Below are 17,827 nucleotides of genomic sequence, written 5' to 3'. Positions count from 1 at the left end.
AGGGTGGCACATGTTAAGGAGCTGAAACTCCTAAACCCTTCATCCAATTTTAATGTGGATACCCTCAAATGAAAGCTGAAAGTCTGAACTTCAACTGCATCTGAATTGTTTTGTTTAAAATTCATTGTGGTAATGTCTATAACCAAAATGAGAAAAATGTTGTCTCTGTCCAAATATATATGGACCTAACTGTAAGTAAGTACAGCAAAAAATTGTAATACTTTATTGAATTGTTATATACCACAGAAATTTACCACAGATCATGTAATAGTGTATGGATGAGTAATTTAACCCAGAAAAATGTTTAAACACTTTTTGGAAGAATTAGAAATTACAGAAATGTACCCAAAACCACAAAATACTGTATGGCTGAGAAATTTAACTCAGCAAAATTTTGATGTGCAGGCAATCATCGCATGCTTATTTGCTGTGTAACAGTGGGGATTAGAGTTTTACATCAAGCACCGACTAATGCTCGCTGATTAATGAGTACAATCGAGCACCGTGATATTCAAGTTATATCCAAGTATTACAGAGCACATTCACTCATTCCTACCAGCAACCCAATGACTGGATACTATCAAGTTAACATCGGGGGTGAACCTATCTAGGTTTGCACAAGATCGATCCTCATACAGATCCATTATTATTATTATTATTATTCATTTTTATAGCACCATTTATTCTATGACGCTTTACATGTGAAAAAAGGGGCATACATAGAAAAGTGCAATAAACATGAGCAATACAAGGCATACACAAGGAGAGAGGACCCTTGGGGATGGGTGAGAATACACTAGAAGAGAATAGAGCTGGTCATGCGGCAGTTCAGTAGACTGAGGATCACTGCAGGTTGTAGGCTTGTCAGAAGAGGTGGGTCTTCAGGTTCCTTTTGAAAGTCTCCATGGTAGGCGGAAGTCTGATGTGTTGTTGTAGAGAGTTCCAGAGTATTGGGAAAGCACGGGAGAAGTATTGTGTGCTGTTGTGGGAAGAAGAGATAAGAAGGGAGTAGAGAAGGAGATCTTGAGAGGATCGAAGGTTGTGTGTAGGTAAGTACCAGGAGACCATGTCACAGATGTATGGAGGAGACAGGTTTTGGATGGTTTTGTATGCCATAGTTAGGGGTTTGGACTGGAGCCTCTGGACAATAGGAAGCCAGTGAAGGGCTTGGAAGAGAGGAGAGGCTGGGGAATAACAGGGAGACAGGTGGATTAGTCGGGCAGCAGAGTTTAGGATAGATTGGAGTGGTTCCAAAGTGCTAGAGGAGAGGACAGAGAGTAGGAGGTTGCAATAGTCATGATGAGGGTGTGTACGAGCGTTTTTGCAGTTTCTTGGTCAAGGAATGTACGGATCCAGAAAATATTTTTAAGTTGGAGTCAGCAGGAGGAGGCAAGTTCTTGGATATGTGGCTTGAAAGAGAGGGCAAAGTTGAGGATCACCCTGAGGCACCGAGCATGAGGGACTGGGGAAAGTGAGCAGCTATTGACATGGATAGATAGGTCTGGTGGAGGAGTAGAGTGAGATGGGGGAAAGATGACGAATTCTGTTTTGTCCATGTTCAGTTTTAGAAAGCGAGTAGAAAAGAAAGATAAAATAGTGGACAGACATTGTGGGATTTTGGTCAGTAAGGAGGTGAGGTCAGGTCCAGATAGGTAGATATCCGTATCATCGGCGTAGAGATATCTGCGTGTCATCGGCATAGAGATGATACTGCAGACCATGGGATTCTATGAGCTGTCCCAGGCCAAAAATGTAGATGGAGAAGAGTAGGGGTTCTAGAACTGAGCCTTGGGGAACACCGACAGACAGGGGGCAAGGTGAGGAGGTGGTGTGGGAGAAGGAAACACTGAATGTCCGGTTTGTTAGATATGATGACAGCCAGGATAGGGCCAAATCTGTGATGCCAAGAAATGACAGAATCTATAACAAGATGGAATGGTTGACAGTATCAAAGGCAGAAAACAGGTCAATGAAAAAATGGACAGAGTAGTGTTGCTTGCTCTTGGCAGTTAGTAGGTCATTGGTAACTTTACTTAGGGCACTTCCAGTTGAGTGATGCCGTCGGAAGCCAGATTGTAACCAGTCAAAGAGGGAGCAGGAGAGGTATGCAAAAAGTTCATGACGGATGTGTTGTTCCAGTAGTTTTGAGGAATAAGAGAGAAGTGATATCAGGCGGTAGCTAGACACAGAGAATGGGTCGAGGGAGGGCTTTTTGAGGATGGGGTAATTGAGGCATGTTTGAAGGATGAGGGGAAGACACCATTTGCAAGTGAAAGTTGAAGAGATGTGTTAGGGTTGGGATCAAGACTTTGGCTGTTCTGACGTAATCCATCTAACAACGAGTGTCCCCCGATGATCTCCCCTATAGAGCAGCCACATCAGGGGATGTGACCACTCTACAGGGCCTCCAGTGACACACCGACAAGAGACAATGGCTCCTGCAGTATTATCACTGAGGACTCACTGGAGTTAATGCTCTCACCCTATGGCACCACTGTGTGAGAATTTTTCCACACAGCAGTGCCGCAAGTGACAGCCCAAACTCCACTGACCTCTGATGGCAGAGTGATACACAGCTGGAGGATACCTGCAGTTATTATATCACCTGAGGCACCTGGAGAACAGTCACATCTGAAGATCTGACAGCTCTCCACGGCAGATCGTAGTGGGACAATCGCCACCACATGGAACACGTCTGGACAGGGAGCATACTATTGCTTTATTATTATATTTTTTTACAGGTGATCGAGGGCATCTGGGATTAGCTTTATGGTACGTATGTACTATATGTGTGTATGTTTTTTTTTTTTTTACACTTGAACACACTAGCCTGATGATGGGACTACAACTGTCCCATAATTGGCTAGCTGTCACTTCTGGTTGGGACTATTAGTCCCATCGGACGATGCCTGCCTACATACAGATCCGCACACACACCAACACACACACACAGCCCCGCAGACCCCCGCCATCACCGACACACACAAACGCATACACACAGACCAGCATACAGTCCTACAGACCCACGCCGACCCCCTCAAACACAGCACACACACACATACACAGAGACACCCGCACACAGACGCGCACATATTCACCACACACAGTCTCTGCCTACACACTCTTCCTCCTCACGTTCTGCAGCATTTCTAGCACCCAACTCCGCATCAAAACCACAAATCTTCTTAAACCTGCGGTTTTGCTGCAGATTTGCCTGACTCAATGGAAGTCAATGGGTGCAGAAACGCTGCAGATCTGCACAAAGATTTGACATGCTGCTGAAAATAAAATGCGGCAAATCCACATGTATTTTTCCACAGCATGTGCACAAGAAATCTCAATTTCCCATAGATTAACATTGGTGGTGCACTACACTGCAGATTTGATGCAATTCCGCGTGTCCAAACACACTGCTGAGACGCATCAAAATCCACAACTTGTGCAAACAACCTAAGGGGTGAAAAAAATTTTGGGGCGAGTTGTAAAAAAAAAAAAAAATCCTGTCACCATATTCCGAGGCTTGTAACATTTTTATGTTTTGGTCGATGAGGCCGTATGAGGGCTTTTTTTTTCGCACTCTAAGCCCATGTTTCTTTTGGTGTGGATATTATTTTTTTTATCTCCTCTACATTTTGTTTTCCAATGTGTCGATGGTGGCAAAACGCGTTTCTGGAATTTACTTTTTTTTTTTCCCCCAATGATGCAGTTTACTGATCGGGTAAAGTAAATTTGTATTTTGATAGATCAGATCCATCAAGTCATGATGGCTTGAGATTGTGCTTAAGGCCGTTTAAAAGAAAACTGTAATTTTTTTCTATGACATTTTTTAATTTAATGTACTTGTGTGTTTATTTTTTGTTAACTCTTCATCAAGAAACTCTAAAAATAAACAAAAACAAGCCAGGAGTCAAAATGACTCCATTCGGTAGTTCTAGGGGGGTCACCAGTCCAGTAGTCCTAGTGTTAAATTGTGGGGGAAAAAATAAAATATGCCACATTTCTTTGCACCATTTACCAATTGCCATGACTAAGACAGCTAAAGAAAATAAATACTTGGTGTCTTGATTTTTAGGTCTGTTCCTGGGGGTTATTTGGGATTGTAATTCAGAAAATTGCACGGGATAGAATGCTTCAGCTCTAGCTTTTTAAATATGGTTGAAATTATAAAAATGTTGTCCTCTCTTCTGCAAAAACGTATGTATTTAAATTATTCACATTTTTAAATATAATGATATACAAGTTAGCAAAAATAGTGTGAATGTTCCCTTTTTTCAACTATAGTTTTACATCCAAACCATTGGATTATACAATGCAAGTAACTTAACTGTATTATAGTGAGAATCTTGATGACTTAAGCAAACAGCAAGGTGAAAGATTTTCCCAAGACTTAAAAATAATGTAAGCCAGATACCAAGGAAGAAAGGATGCAAACATTATGGTAGAACATTGTGGGGAAATGATGTGTGATTGTACTGGCACATCCCACTCGGAAACCTTAGAAAAAATGCTCTAAAACGTAAATCAATGGGAAGCCTACATTTATTTTGCAGGATTGATCTTTGGAAAGAGAATAATTAAACAATAGGGTCATGGCAACATAAGGAAATTTTGCTCAGGCCACCATTGAGCATTGCATGGCACTGTCATTATAAGACCAAGCAAGAAGAATTATCTAGGTTTTTCCACACAATGTTTACAAAATAAATGCTGCGCAGTGAAAAAAAAAATAATAATTCTGAGAGGCGGTTGGTCTTCCAAGCACAACATGACCGTGTGTTGCATGGACAGCCTTCTGACTCTATTGAGGTTGTTTGATGTTTATTCTTCCTGCAGTAGAGTACAATGAAGCTAAAGTCTTGCTCATGGGTTTCCATGTCCCAGTAAAACATCCTATGATCAATTTAGAATCGTTTGACGTTTTATCCAAAAATCTTCATAACTCTATATTCTCCAAACAAATTTACATTGTTCAAATTACTAATTCTTTATATTCCAATTTACATTTTTTTCTTCCAGATCAGTCCATTTTCCAGTGTTTCCATCTTAAGTAACAGAAACATGTTTCCATCCTTCTTCAGGACTTCACCGAGTGACATTGTCCTCTCTAAAGGCATGGCTAAGCTTATTCTCAGATTTGGCTGGACCTGGATTGGTCTTCTGGCTCTCGATAATGATTATGGTATACAAGGAATTCAGCCAATAAAAGAAGAAATAATAAAAGCTGGAGCATGTGTGGCCTTTATGGAATATATTAGCCTTGGCCAACCCGACCGCAATGCTCCACGTATAGTCAAAGTCATGAAAGAGTCCAGCGCTAAGGTTGTAGTTGTTTTTACCCTTGAAATTGAATTTATTCCTATTTTGAATGAGATGATAAAGCAAAATCTAACGGGAAAGATTTTTATTGGGAACGCCGGTTGGGCAAAGTCGCTGTTATTGTCCATAAGTAAATATTTCCAGTTGTTATCTGGCAGTCTTAGTTTAGCCAGCAATGATTACACTATCCCAGGTTTTAGCCAATTCCTTACCAAGATCCATCCATCTACATCAACAACAGTACACTGGACCACGATGATGTGGGAGACAGTTTTCAACTGCCAATTTGTCCCTGAGAACCAAACTGTTTCTTTAGGGAACCCGGTGAAGGTTTGCACTGGATCAGAACATATAGATGATATCAAAAATAATTCCATCTATATCGCCAGCCTTAAATCGACTTATGCAATGTTTGCTGCCGTTCATGTCTTATTTAAAGCGTTAGATGATCTGAAAACCTGCAATTTTGCTGAAGGGCCATTTTCTAAGAGGACCTGTGCACACATTTGGAACTTCAAATCATGGCAGGTAAATATACATATGCTGGGTTCAAAAAAATTACTGCATTCAGTGCTGTGAAAAAGTGTTTGCCCTTTCCTGATTTCCTATTCTTTTGTATGTTTGTCACACTTTCAGCACACACAAACAGATCACCAAACAAATGTAAATATTAGACAATGATAACCCAAGTAAGCACAAAATGCAGTTTATAAATGAAGGTCTTTATTAAGAGAAAAAGAAATACAAACCTACAGTGCCCTGTGCGAAAAAGTGATTGCCACCCTTCCCTTAAAACATAAATTAACTGGTCTATCACATCTTTGGGAAGCTGAGTTCAAAGTCCCTAACCAGACACAGGCCTGATTACTGCCACACTTGTTCTCAATAAAGAAATTACTTAAATAGGACCTGACTGACAAAGTGAAGTAAACAAAAAGGTAATCAAAAGCTAGACATCATGCCCTCATCCAAAGAAATTCTGTAACAAATGAGAAACAAAGTAAATGAGATATGGAAAATGTTATAAAGCCATTTCTAAAACTTTGGGTCTCCAGTGAACCTAATTGAGAGCTATTAAACACAAACGGTGAAAATATGGAAAAGTATTAAACTTTCCCAGGAGTGGTCTGCCGAACAAAACTACCCCAAGAGTACGTCTCATTCAAGAAGTCGCAAAAGAACCCACAACAACATCTATAGAACTGCAGGCCTCACTTGCCTCACTTAAGGTTAGTGTTCACAACTCTAACAGAAGAAAGAAACTGGGCAAAAATGGCCTGCATGGCAGAGTTATAAGATGAAAACCACTGTTGAGCAATAAAAACATAAAGGTTAGCCTCAGTTTTGCCATAAAATATCATGATGATCTCCAAGACTTTTGAACACACTGTGGACTGACGAGACAATAGTTGAACTCTTTGCAAGGTGTATGTCCCATTACAGCTGGCATAGAAGTAACACAGCATTTCATAAAAGGAACATCATAAAAACAGTAAGATATGTTGGTGGTAGAGTGATGGTCTGGGGCTGTTTTGCTGATTCAGGACCTTGAAGACTTACTGGGGTAAATGGAGCCATGAATTCCAGTGTCTACCAACCAAAATATTCTATAGGAGTATGTCCGGCCATCTGTTTGTGACCTGAAACTGAAGCGCATTTGGGTTATGCAGTAGGACAATGGTCCAAAATATACCAGCAAGTCCACCTCTGAATGATTTAAGAAAAACAAAATTAAGACTTTGGAGTGGTCTAGTCAATGTCCTGTCCCTAATCTGATTGAGTTGCTGTGGCATGACCTTAAAAAATTGGTTCGTGCTCGTAAACCCTCCAATGTGGGTGAATTATAACAATTCTGGAAAGGTGAGTGAGCCAAAATTATCCCAGACTCATTGCCAGTTATAGCAAACTCTTTAATGCAGTTATTGCTGGTAAGGGTGGCCCAATCAGTTATTAGGTTTAGGTTGCAATCACTTTTTCACACAGGGACCTGTAGGTTTGGATTTCTTTTTTTCCGTTAATAATAAAGACCTTCATTTAAAAACTGCATTTTGTGTTTATTTATGTTATCTTTGTCTAATATTTAAATTTGTTTGGTAATCTGAAACATTTAAGTGTGACAAACATGCCAAAGAATAGGAAATCAGGAAGGGGGCAAACACTTTTTCACACCATAGTATATGTACAGTGGCGTGTAAAACTTTGGGCACCCCTGTTTAAAGTTACTGTTATTGTTAACACAAGTTGAAGATAAAATGATTTCTAAAAGGTCTAAAGATAAAAATAAAGCAATTCATTTGTATTTCAGGCAAAAAATATATACATATTTTCATCTTTTACATTTTAAAAATAACAAAAAGGAACATGGACCAATGCAATAGCTTGGGTTCGCTTAAAATTTGTGTACTCAGATAACTTTGATAAAGGTTTCACACCTTAGTGAGCCTGTTAGGGTAATAGCTTGTTCACAATCATTATTAGGAGAGGCCAGGTGATGCAAATTTCTCAGCTTTATAAAAACCCAACCTTCAATGAAGAGTCATCAGAAGAAAACCTCTCCTGCATCCTCACCATAAAATTCAGCATCAGAAGTATGCAAAAGAACATCTAAACAAGCATGCTGCATTGTTGAGGTTAAAATAGAACTTGTTGGCTACAATGATCAAAAGTATGTGTGGAGAAATACCAATAGATTGAGAGCGCTACGTTCCCATTAATAATATCATGCAGCAAGGCCTTTTTGTCAAGACAGATGCAGGTCACTCCTTCATGACCACATTTTCTTGACATTTATGGAAAATCATTTGGATATCTCAATAGTGTTCCTCTAATGGGGGTTTCTTACAACACACATTTATCCACATGATTCTCTTAGAATCTCTTGACATGTAAATCCGATACTGATGTCAGTGCCAGAGCATGTGTCATTGTGATTGTTTTCACATAATTGATGGTAAATTCTTATTTTAGAATGGTATTATTAAATCTTTTTATTAAACCTTTCCAAATGTAGCTTATGTACTATATACGGAGGGTCAGAGCTAATTTGAATCTGAAGAGCGAAAAATATTTTGATGAGAATGGTGATCCTCCTGGAGTGTATGCGGTTGATGACTGGCAGCTGAAGGCAGATGGGACCCTGGCACAAGTGAAGATCGGCATCTATAATAATACAGCCCCACCACCTCAGGATCTGACCCTGAACTCTAATCTAACAGTGTGGAATCTGGGAAGTCAACAGGTGGGTGGAAATATAGTACAAATAATAATGATTACACGAGCTGAATGTTAGTGATTGTAAGGATGTGATTCACATTTAGACTGTGTTCACACTGAGTTTTTTTACAGAAGTTCAAAGACCATGAACTTTCAAACATAAGGCACTTGAAACCCTCATTTCTGGGGAGCTCGTGTGAGAGTTTTTCACTTCCAGAAGTTATCTAGAGTCTAGGCACAACCGTCAGAGTTTTTGCTCACAAAGCCACTGCAGAAAAAGCTGACTTTTTGAAGTTGCTCTCTTGATGATTTTGTCTTAATTTTCAGAGTCTTTTTATTATATCTTCTACTAAGAGAGTTGGGGGAAACCACCTGCAGAATTGAAAAGCGCTGTGAAACCACCACAATGACAATGACTTTGCTGTGCACATGTTCCACCTTATATCATTTCTATTAACCATTTTAGGGTTCAGAAACTACTGAAAAACCACCTGAGGCTTTAGAAAAAAAGTCACTAGATTTTTTCTGAAGTGACTTTGCGTGAAAGACAATTCTGTCAATTCTGCCGTTGGGTGAAAGATGTTGTGTGCACACAGAACGGTTCTGCTGCCAAAACTATGATTGCGCATTGTTATAATGTGATTCCGGGCTACCTGATCATGATATCTTTTAAATTCCGGAGTTTTGCCAGAGAAAACTGCTTCAGACAAATGCCAGTGTTCATTTTTCCAATAGAGCTTCGCTGGCGGTCTGTCCAGCATTCCTGTGACGGCTCCACAACTAGTGTATTTTGCTCTATACTGTCAAATATAGAGAGTGGCTTCCTACGGGAAGCTGCCTGAAGAGTGAACATGTCATTTCTTTTAACCGCTGGCATCTTTACTGTTGTTTCTGCAGCATCTTTTTCCTATATCTTGAAAGTAGCCTGAAGAATGAACATGCTGTAAACCGCTTCATGGTTTCCAAACTCTGGAATAGTGATGTAACATAACGCTTTGAGTGGAAACTGAGAAGAAACTGGGTATGTGCATACAAAGTCTTTTTACTGTGGTCTTGGAGTGAAAACTGAACTGATCCTCCAAACTATTGAGGTATTTTGAGATGTGGAAGAGGATTACGAGAGTGTCCAGTGTGCAGTACAGTGCAACCTCCACCGGGGGGAGTTTGAGAGGAAAGTAAGACTACACACACAGGACAGCAAAACAGACGCCACCTAGTGGCGAGAGAGTGGTCAGGCAAGCCGAGTCAAAAGCACGAGATAGCACGACAGTATTTATAGGATAAGACAGATGGATAGTCAGAACGTAGCCAGAGATCAGTAAACCAGAACGAGCAATATACGGTACAAAAGGGACAAACAGCAACAGCGTAAAAAACCAAGCCAGGGGATCAGAACCGGAGAATCAAGCAGACAATCAGACAGAGAAACACTGGGAAAAGGGAAGACAGAGGGAGTTAACAGACACAAGACAAGTCAGGGTTCACAGCAGGGCAAATCAAGAGCTACCAGCAGGGTCAGGTTAACACGCCAAAGGCAGAACTATAGCTGACACTGCCAGCAAGATTCATGGGAGCTAAATAGCAAGCCTGAACCCAGAATGAGGCAAAGCACAGTTAACTCTTGACATGATCCGTCCAGAAAAAAGGGCAGACACTAATAAACCCTGGAACGGATCATGACAGTACCCTCCTTTCAAGGGGGGCCACCGGACCCCCAGGTTTCCCAGGATAACGTGCATGAAATGCCCGGACCAAGACCAATCAATCAGCATGGACAGATCACGCCGGGACCGAAGATCGATCCTCAGGACCATAACCCCTCCAATGGACCAAATACTGAAGAGAACTACGGACCATGCGAGAATCCACGATCCGTTCTACTTCAAACTCGGTCTGACCATCCACAGAGACAGGAGGCGGAGGGGATGGAGGCCCAGCGGAAGATGGTACAAAGGACTTAAGAAGGGATTTATGGAACACATTGGGGATCCGAAGCGACTGAGGAAGGCGTAAACGAAAGGCAACTGGATTGACCACCTCAATGATCTCGTAAGGACCAATAAACCTGGGACCCAGCTTAGCAGAAGGAATCTTTAGACGAATGTTCTTGGTAGACAACCACACTTTATCTCCTACCAGGAACATAGGTCCTACAGACAGTCGCTTATCAGAAAAAAGTTTATGTTTGCCCTGAGCCTTCCCAATGTTCTTCTGGACCTCCCTCCACACCTCCCCCAACCGTTGCACTGCCGTATCAGCCCCTGGACATCCTGAATCAAGCCTAGAAAATTCACTAAATTGGGGATGAAAACCGTAGTTACAGAAGAATGGAGAGGTGCCCGTGGACTGGTTAATCCGATTATTAAATGCAAATTCAGCCACGGGCAAAGAAGAACACCAATCATCCTGCTGAGACGTAGCAAGACACCTCAAAATCTGTTCAAGTGACTGATTGGTCCTCTCCGTCTGCCCATTGGTCTCAGGATGGTAAGCAGAGAAGAAGGTCAAACAAATACCCAATCTTTTACAAACTGCCCTCCAAAATTTGGACACAAATTGTACTCCTCTATCAGAAACCACACTCAAAGGCACACCATGCAGCCATACAACGTGTTCAACAAACAATCTAGATAGTGTCTCAGCATTAGGCAATCCTGCCAGAGGTACAAAATGCGCTTGCTTACTGAATCTGTCAACCACTACCCAGATTACAGTTTTGCCATTGGAAAGAGGGAGATCAGTGATAAAATCCATGGACAAATGAGTCCAAGGTCTATCTGGAATTGGCAATAGCACCAATTCCCCGGCCGGCCGGTTATGGGAGCTCTTAGCATGGGTACAGATATCACAAGCAGACACAAACTCAATGATATCAGAGTTCATGGAGGGCCACCAAAACAGCCTAGCAATAGCTTTCCGGGTGGCAGAGATCCCCGGGTGACCACTAAGAGCAGAATCGTGGAACTCCCGGAGAATCCTCAATCGGTACTGAACTGGGACAAAAAGCTTATTGTCAGGCAAAGAGGGAGGAGCAAGAGACTGAGCCTTTCGAATCTCCTGCTCCAATTCAGAAGATACCCCCGCAACAACCACCCCGTGCTGAAGAATGGAGGAAGGATGTTCGGGGGGTGATATCGGATCAAAACTGCGAGATAAGGCATCAGCCTTGACATTCTTGGAACCAGGCCGAAAAGTAATTGAAAAATGAAAACGAGAGAAAAAAAGTGACCACCTAGCCTGTCTAGGAGTTAAGCGTTTGGCGGTTTCAATATAAGACAAATTCTTGTGGTCAGTAATCACCGTGATCCGATGAACCGCTCCCTCCAAAAAATGCCTCCATTCTTCAAAAGCCAATTTTATGGCCAATAACTCCTGGTTCCCAACATCATAGTTCCTCTCAGCAGAAGAAAACTTACGGGAGAAAAAGGCACATGGTCTCAAGTTGGTCAAAGTAACGGGTCCCTGGGACAACACCGCCCCTACTCCCACCTCTGATGCGTCCACCTCTACAATGAATGGTTTAGATGGATCGGGCTGAACTAATACAGGAGCAGACATAAAACATTTTTTTAGTGTAATAAATGCTTCAACTGCCAAGGATGACCAAACTTTGAGATCAGCCCCCTTGCAAGTGAGATCAGTGAGTGGCTTGACAACCTGAGAAAACCCTTTGATGAATTTCCGGTGATAATTGGCAAAACCCAGAAAATGCTGCAACTCCTTGAGGTCTCTGGGTTGTACCCAATCAACAATGGCTTGTACCTTTCCGGGAGCCATCCGAAACCCATTCACAGAAAGGATGATCCCCAGAAAAGAAAGCTCCTGGACACAAAACAAACATTTCTCTGGTTTAGCAAACTAAGAATTTCCCCGTAACCGGTGAAGAACAGCACGTAAATGACCAATGTGAGATTCCTTGTCAGGCGAAAAAACAAGGATATCATCCAGGTATACAACCATAAAGCGCCCGATAAAATCAGAAAAAACATTATTCATGAAGTTCTGAAACACCGCGGGCGCGTTTGTGAGACCAAAGGGCATGACCAAATTTTCAAACAGGCCCTCGGAGGTGAGAAATGCCGTTTTCCACTCATCCCCTTCCTGAATGCGGATAAGGTTATATGCTACCCTAAGATCGAGTTTGGAAAACCACTTAGCCCCAGACAATTGGTTATAGAGATCAGGAATGAGTGGGAGAGGGTAGGTATTTCTCACCGTAATTTTATTTAGTTCCCGGAAATGGAGGCATGGGCGTAAACCACCATCTTTTTTCTTGACAAAAAAAACCCCGCGGCCACAGGTGAGACAGAAGGACGGATGTGACCTTTGCGTAGACTATCAGAGATATAGTTTTTCATAGCAGTACTTTCTGGGCCAGAAAGATTGTACAAATGGGCTTTGGGCAATTTAGAACCCGGAATAAGGTTGATGGTACAATCATAAGGACGATGGGGTGGTAAGACCTCAGCCTCTTTTTCGGAGAACACGTCCCCAAAGTCCTTTAGGTACTCTGGAATACCCTCCGGACTAATAGTGGACACAAACACAGCAGAAAGACAACCATTGGAACAATTAGGACCCCATTTAACAATATCACGAGATCCCCAGTCTATAACAGGATTATGCCTCTGCAACCAGGGGAACCCCAAAACCAGTCCCGCAGGAAGATTATTCATAACATAACATGAAATTCGTTCCTGGTGCAAAGAACCCACCTTGAGGAGGAACTCCTCAGAGACAAATTTAAGGACATTTTGAGCCAACGGTGTCTTGTCAATGGCAACAATATGGATGGGAGTCTCTAGCCTAACTGTCCCTAACTTTAACTTGGACACCAGACTATAGTCAATGAAGTTCATGGAAGATCCACAGTCCACAAACGCTGAAGTGGATGCAAAAACGCCTCCATAACACCGTTCCACCTCTGACAAAACTTTTTGAAATGATGAAAATGGTACCTGTGAGTCTGGATGACCTCCAAGACCATCACCCAGACTCGGCAGCTTGTTACTCGATGGACAAGAGGGGCAGTCCTTCTTCCGATGTCCCGGATCTCCACAGTAAAAACATAATTTCCCATCACGTCGCCGTTTCCTCTTCTTCTCCTTGAAATTGATGGCACCAACTTCCATAGTCTCCTTGAATGACATAACCACAGATTTGGCAGGCAAAACAGGAATCTCACGCTGGATAATTCTCTCCCGTAATCTCCGGTCCATACAAATGGCCTGAGTCATGGCCTCCACCAGGGAACTGGGAGACGTGTGAAGGGCCAGCGCATCTTTGAGATAATCAGAAAGTCCTCTCTCAAACAAGCGCCTCAGAGCAGAGTCACCCCAAGACACCTCAATGGACCACCGCCTAAACTCAGAACAATACTGTTCAGCAGTGAGTTCATTCTGGGAGAGACTCATGATCATGTCCTCTGCAACCCTGACCCGGGCCGGTTCGTCATAAATAAGTCCCAGAGCCTCAAAGAATCTATCCACAGACACACGTTCAGGGGCAGAAGCAGGTAAAGAAAAAGCCCATGATTGAGGTCCCTCCCGCAGTAAAGAAATAATTATTCCCACCCGCTGACTCTCATCTCCAGAAGATCGAGGTCTAAGAGAAAAAAAAAGCTTGCAACTCTCCTTAAAAGTATGAAATCTCTCCATCTCCACAGAGAAGGTACCTGGGAGCTTGACAGTAGGTTCAGGAGAGTGCAAAAGACATCAACAGTGTCAGAGTGCTTACAGTCAGTCTGCAACAATTTAACTGTGTCAGAAAGCTCCCTTTGCAGGTGGTTATGAGACGAGGACAAGGCCCTCTGTTCCACAAACAGGTCTTGTATCATAATCGTCAAACTGTCCACTTGATCCACCAAGCTATGGAGCGGATCCATAGCAAACAGAGCAGAGGGAAAAAAAATGCAGAAGGCCCTATAAATGTATTGGTCAGCTATAATGTCACGCTGCTGCAGTGCAGTACAGTGCAACCTCTACCGGGGGGAGTTTGAGAGGAAAGTAAGACTGCACACACAGGACAGCAAAACAGACGCCACCTAGTGGCGAGAGAGTGGTCAGGCAAGCCGAGTCAAAAGCACGAGATAGCACGACAGTGTTTATAGGATAAGACAGATGGATAGTCAGAACGTAGCCAGAGATCAGTAAACCAGAACGGGCAATATACGGTACAAAAGGGACAAACAGCAACAGCGTAAAAAACCAAGCCAGGGGATCAGAACCGGAGAATCAAGCAGACAATCAGACAGAGAAACACTGGGAAAAGGGAAGACAGAGGGAGTTAACAGACACAAGACAAGTCAGGGTTCACAGCAGGGCAAATCAAGAGCTACCAGCAGGGTCAGGTTAACTGTTGTGAATTCCGTTCTTGGGCTCCCTCTGGTGGTTTCTAGTGGAACTTAGCAGCTGCATTCACTAATCGGTTCCCTGGTCTTGTTATTTAACTGGGCTCTAGTCTTTAGTCAATGCCAGCTGTCAATGTTCCTCCTGTGGACTCAGTCCTTTCCTGGAAGTGCTCTGTTGGCCAGTTCATTTCAGCTTAAGATAAGTCTGCTAGTTTTTTGGGTGTTTCCTTGCTTATGACCTTCAGTTCAAGTTAATGTTATGTCTGTTGTCCAGCATGCCAGTATGAATTATTTTGGCTAGTTGGAAGCTCTGGGGTAGCAGATTTGCCCCTCCACACCGTGAGTCGGTGTTGAGGTTATTTTTTGTAAACTCTGCGTGGATATTTAGTTTTTTAATACTGACCGCACAGTATCCTTTTCTATCTCTGTCTATTTAGATAGTAATGGCCTCCTTTGCTAAAATCTAGTTTCATTTCTGCGTGTGTCATTTCCCTCTCCACTCACCGTCAATATTTGTGGGGGGCTATCTTTCCTTTGGGGGTTTCTCTGAGGCGAGTTAGTTTTCCGTTTCCATCTTCCGGGGTAGTTAGCTCTTAGGCTGTGAAGAGGCATCTAGGCAGAGACAGGAACGCTCCACGGCTATTTCTAGTGTTGGTGTTAGGTGTAGGGCTTGCGGTCAGTAAAGTTACCACCTCCCCAGAGCTTGTACATGTTTGGTTTTACCCACCAGGTCATCTCAGTACTGCTTCGTAACCACCAGGTCGTAACAGTACAGCTGGCCTACAATGTGTTAAATGCTTCTCAAAAGAGGGAAAAAAAAGGGTTCTGAGTCAGTGTTTGTTTGTTTTTTTTGTGCTGCTTGTTTTGTTCTTTTTTTTTTTTCCCCTTGATCTTTGGATGGTTCAGAATTTGTGGACTGAGATGGAGGTTCAGGGTCTGTCTGCGCGTGTTGATCATCTCGCTGCTAGGGTACAGAGTATCCAAGATTATGTTGTCCAGACTCCGGTTTCTGAGCCTAGAATTCCTATTCCTGATTTGTTTTCTGGGGATAGATCTAAATTTTTGAACTTCAAAAATAATTGTAGATTGTTTTTTGCTCTGAGACACCGTTCCTCTGGTGACTCCGTTCAGCAGGTGAAGATTGTTATTTCTCTGCTCCGGGGAGACCCGCAAGACTGGGCATTCTCCCTTGAGCCAGGGAATCCTGCATTGCTCAATGTAGATGCATTTTTTCAAGCACTCGGACTGCTTTATGATAAACCTAATTCTGTGGATCAGGCAGAAAAAATCTTGCTGGCCCTGTGTCAGGAGCAGGAAGCAGTAGAGATATATTGTCAGAAATTTAGAAATTGGTCTGTGCTTACAAAATGGAATGAGGATGCTCTGGCGGCTATTTTCAGAAAGGGTCTTTCTGAAGCCCTTAAAGATGTTATGGTGGGGTTCCCCATGCCTGCTGGTTTGAACGAATCAATGTCTCTGGCCATTCAGATTGATCGGCGCCTACGTGAACGTAAGGAGGTGCACCATATGGCGGTGTCCGCTGAGCAGAGTCCTGAGCCTATGCAATGTGATAGGACTTTGACTAGAGCAGAACGGCAGGAGTTCAGACATCAGAATGGGCTGTGTTTCTACTGTGGTGACGCTACTCATGCTGTCTCTGACTGCCCGAAGCGTACTTAGAGGGCTGCTAGGTCGGTTACCATCAGTATTGTACAGCCTAAATTTCTCTTGTCTATTACCCTGATTTGCTCATTGTTGTCCTTTTCTGAAATGGCATTTGTGGATTCTGGCGCTGCCCTGAACTTAATGGACCTGGAATTTGCCAGGCGCTGTGGTTTTTCCTTGGAGCCTTTGCAGAGCCCTATTCCCTTGAGGGGGATTGATGCTACGCCATTGGCCAAGAATAAACCTCAGTACTGGACACAGTTAGCCATGAACATGGCTCCTGCACATCAGGAAAACATTCGCTTTTTGGGGTTGCATAATTTGCATGATGTGGTTGTGCTGGGGTTTCCATGGTTACAGGTACATAATCCTGTGCTGGATTGGAAATCTATGTCTGTGACTAGTTGGGGTTGTCAGGGGATACATAGTAATATTCCTCTGATGTCTATTTCTTCGTCCCCTCCTTCTGAAGTTCCTGAGTTTTTGTTGGATTTCCAGGATGTATTTGAGGAGCCCAAATCCAGTCCCCTGCCTCCTTATAGGGACTGTGATTGCGCCATTAATTTGATTCCTGGCTGTAAGTTCCCTAAGGGCCGACTCTTCAATCTGTCTGTGCCAGAGCATGCCGCTCTGCGGAGTTATGTAAAGGAGTCCTTGGAGAAGGGGCATATTCGCCCGTCTTCATCACCGTTGGGAGCGGGGTTCTTTTTTGTTGCCAAGAAGGATGGCTCCTTGAGGCACTGTATAGATTATCGCCTTCTCAATAAGATCACGGTCAAATTCCAGTACCCTTTGCCTTTGCTCTCTGATTTGTTTGCTCGGATTAAAGGGGCTAGCTGGTTTACCAAGATTGACCTTCGAGGGGCATATAATCTAGTCCGCATCAAACAGGGTGATGAATGGAAAACAGCATTTAATACGCCCGAAAGCCATTTTGAATATCTTGTGATGCCTTTCGGGCACTCTAATGCTCCATCTGTGTTTCAGTCCTTTATGCATGATATTTTCCGGGAGTATCTGGATAAATTCATGATTGTATATTTGGATGATATTTTGGTTTTTTCCGATTATTGGGAGTCTCATGTGAAGCAGGTCAGGATGGTATTTCAGATTCTTCGTGCTAATGCACTGTTTGTGAAGGGGTCTAAGTGCCTTTTTGGAGTTCAGAAGGTTTCTTTTCTGGGGTTCTTTTTTTCCCCTTCAGCTATTGAAATAGACCCTGTTAAGGTCCAGGCTATTTATGATTGGACTCAGCCCACATCTGTGAAGAGCCTTCAGAAATTT

The 17,827-nt window shown here is 42.8% G+C and overlaps 1 protein-coding gene across 1 annotated transcript in view; it reads left to right on the top strand.

Annotated features, from left to right (window-relative positions):
* Nucleotides 1-3,700: 3,700 nt before the first annotated feature.
* Nucleotides 3,701-17,827, top strand: part of LOC143774801 (extracellular calcium-sensing receptor-like) — a 56,073-nt gene continuing 41,946 nt past the window's right edge. Inside the window, exons 1-3 of the mRNA XM_077262570.1 lie at nucleotides 3,701-3,718; nucleotides 5,017-5,844; nucleotides 8,327-8,554. Of these exons, the coding sequence (XP_077118685.1) occupies nucleotides 3,701-3,718; nucleotides 5,017-5,844; nucleotides 8,327-8,554 (1,074 nt within the window). The remainder of the gene's footprint in view (nucleotides 3,719-5,016; nucleotides 5,845-8,326; nucleotides 8,555-17,827) is intronic.

Source organism: Ranitomeya variabilis, chromosome 5, assembly GCF_051348905.1.
Source record: "Ranitomeya variabilis isolate aRanVar5 chromosome 5, aRanVar5.hap1, whole genome shotgun sequence".
Lineage (NCBI taxonomy): Eukaryota > Metazoa > Chordata > Amphibia > Anura > Dendrobatidae > Ranitomeya > Ranitomeya variabilis.
The sequence above is the reverse complement of the archived record's forward strand: the minus strand, read 5'-3'. Positions and strand labels throughout refer to the sequence as shown.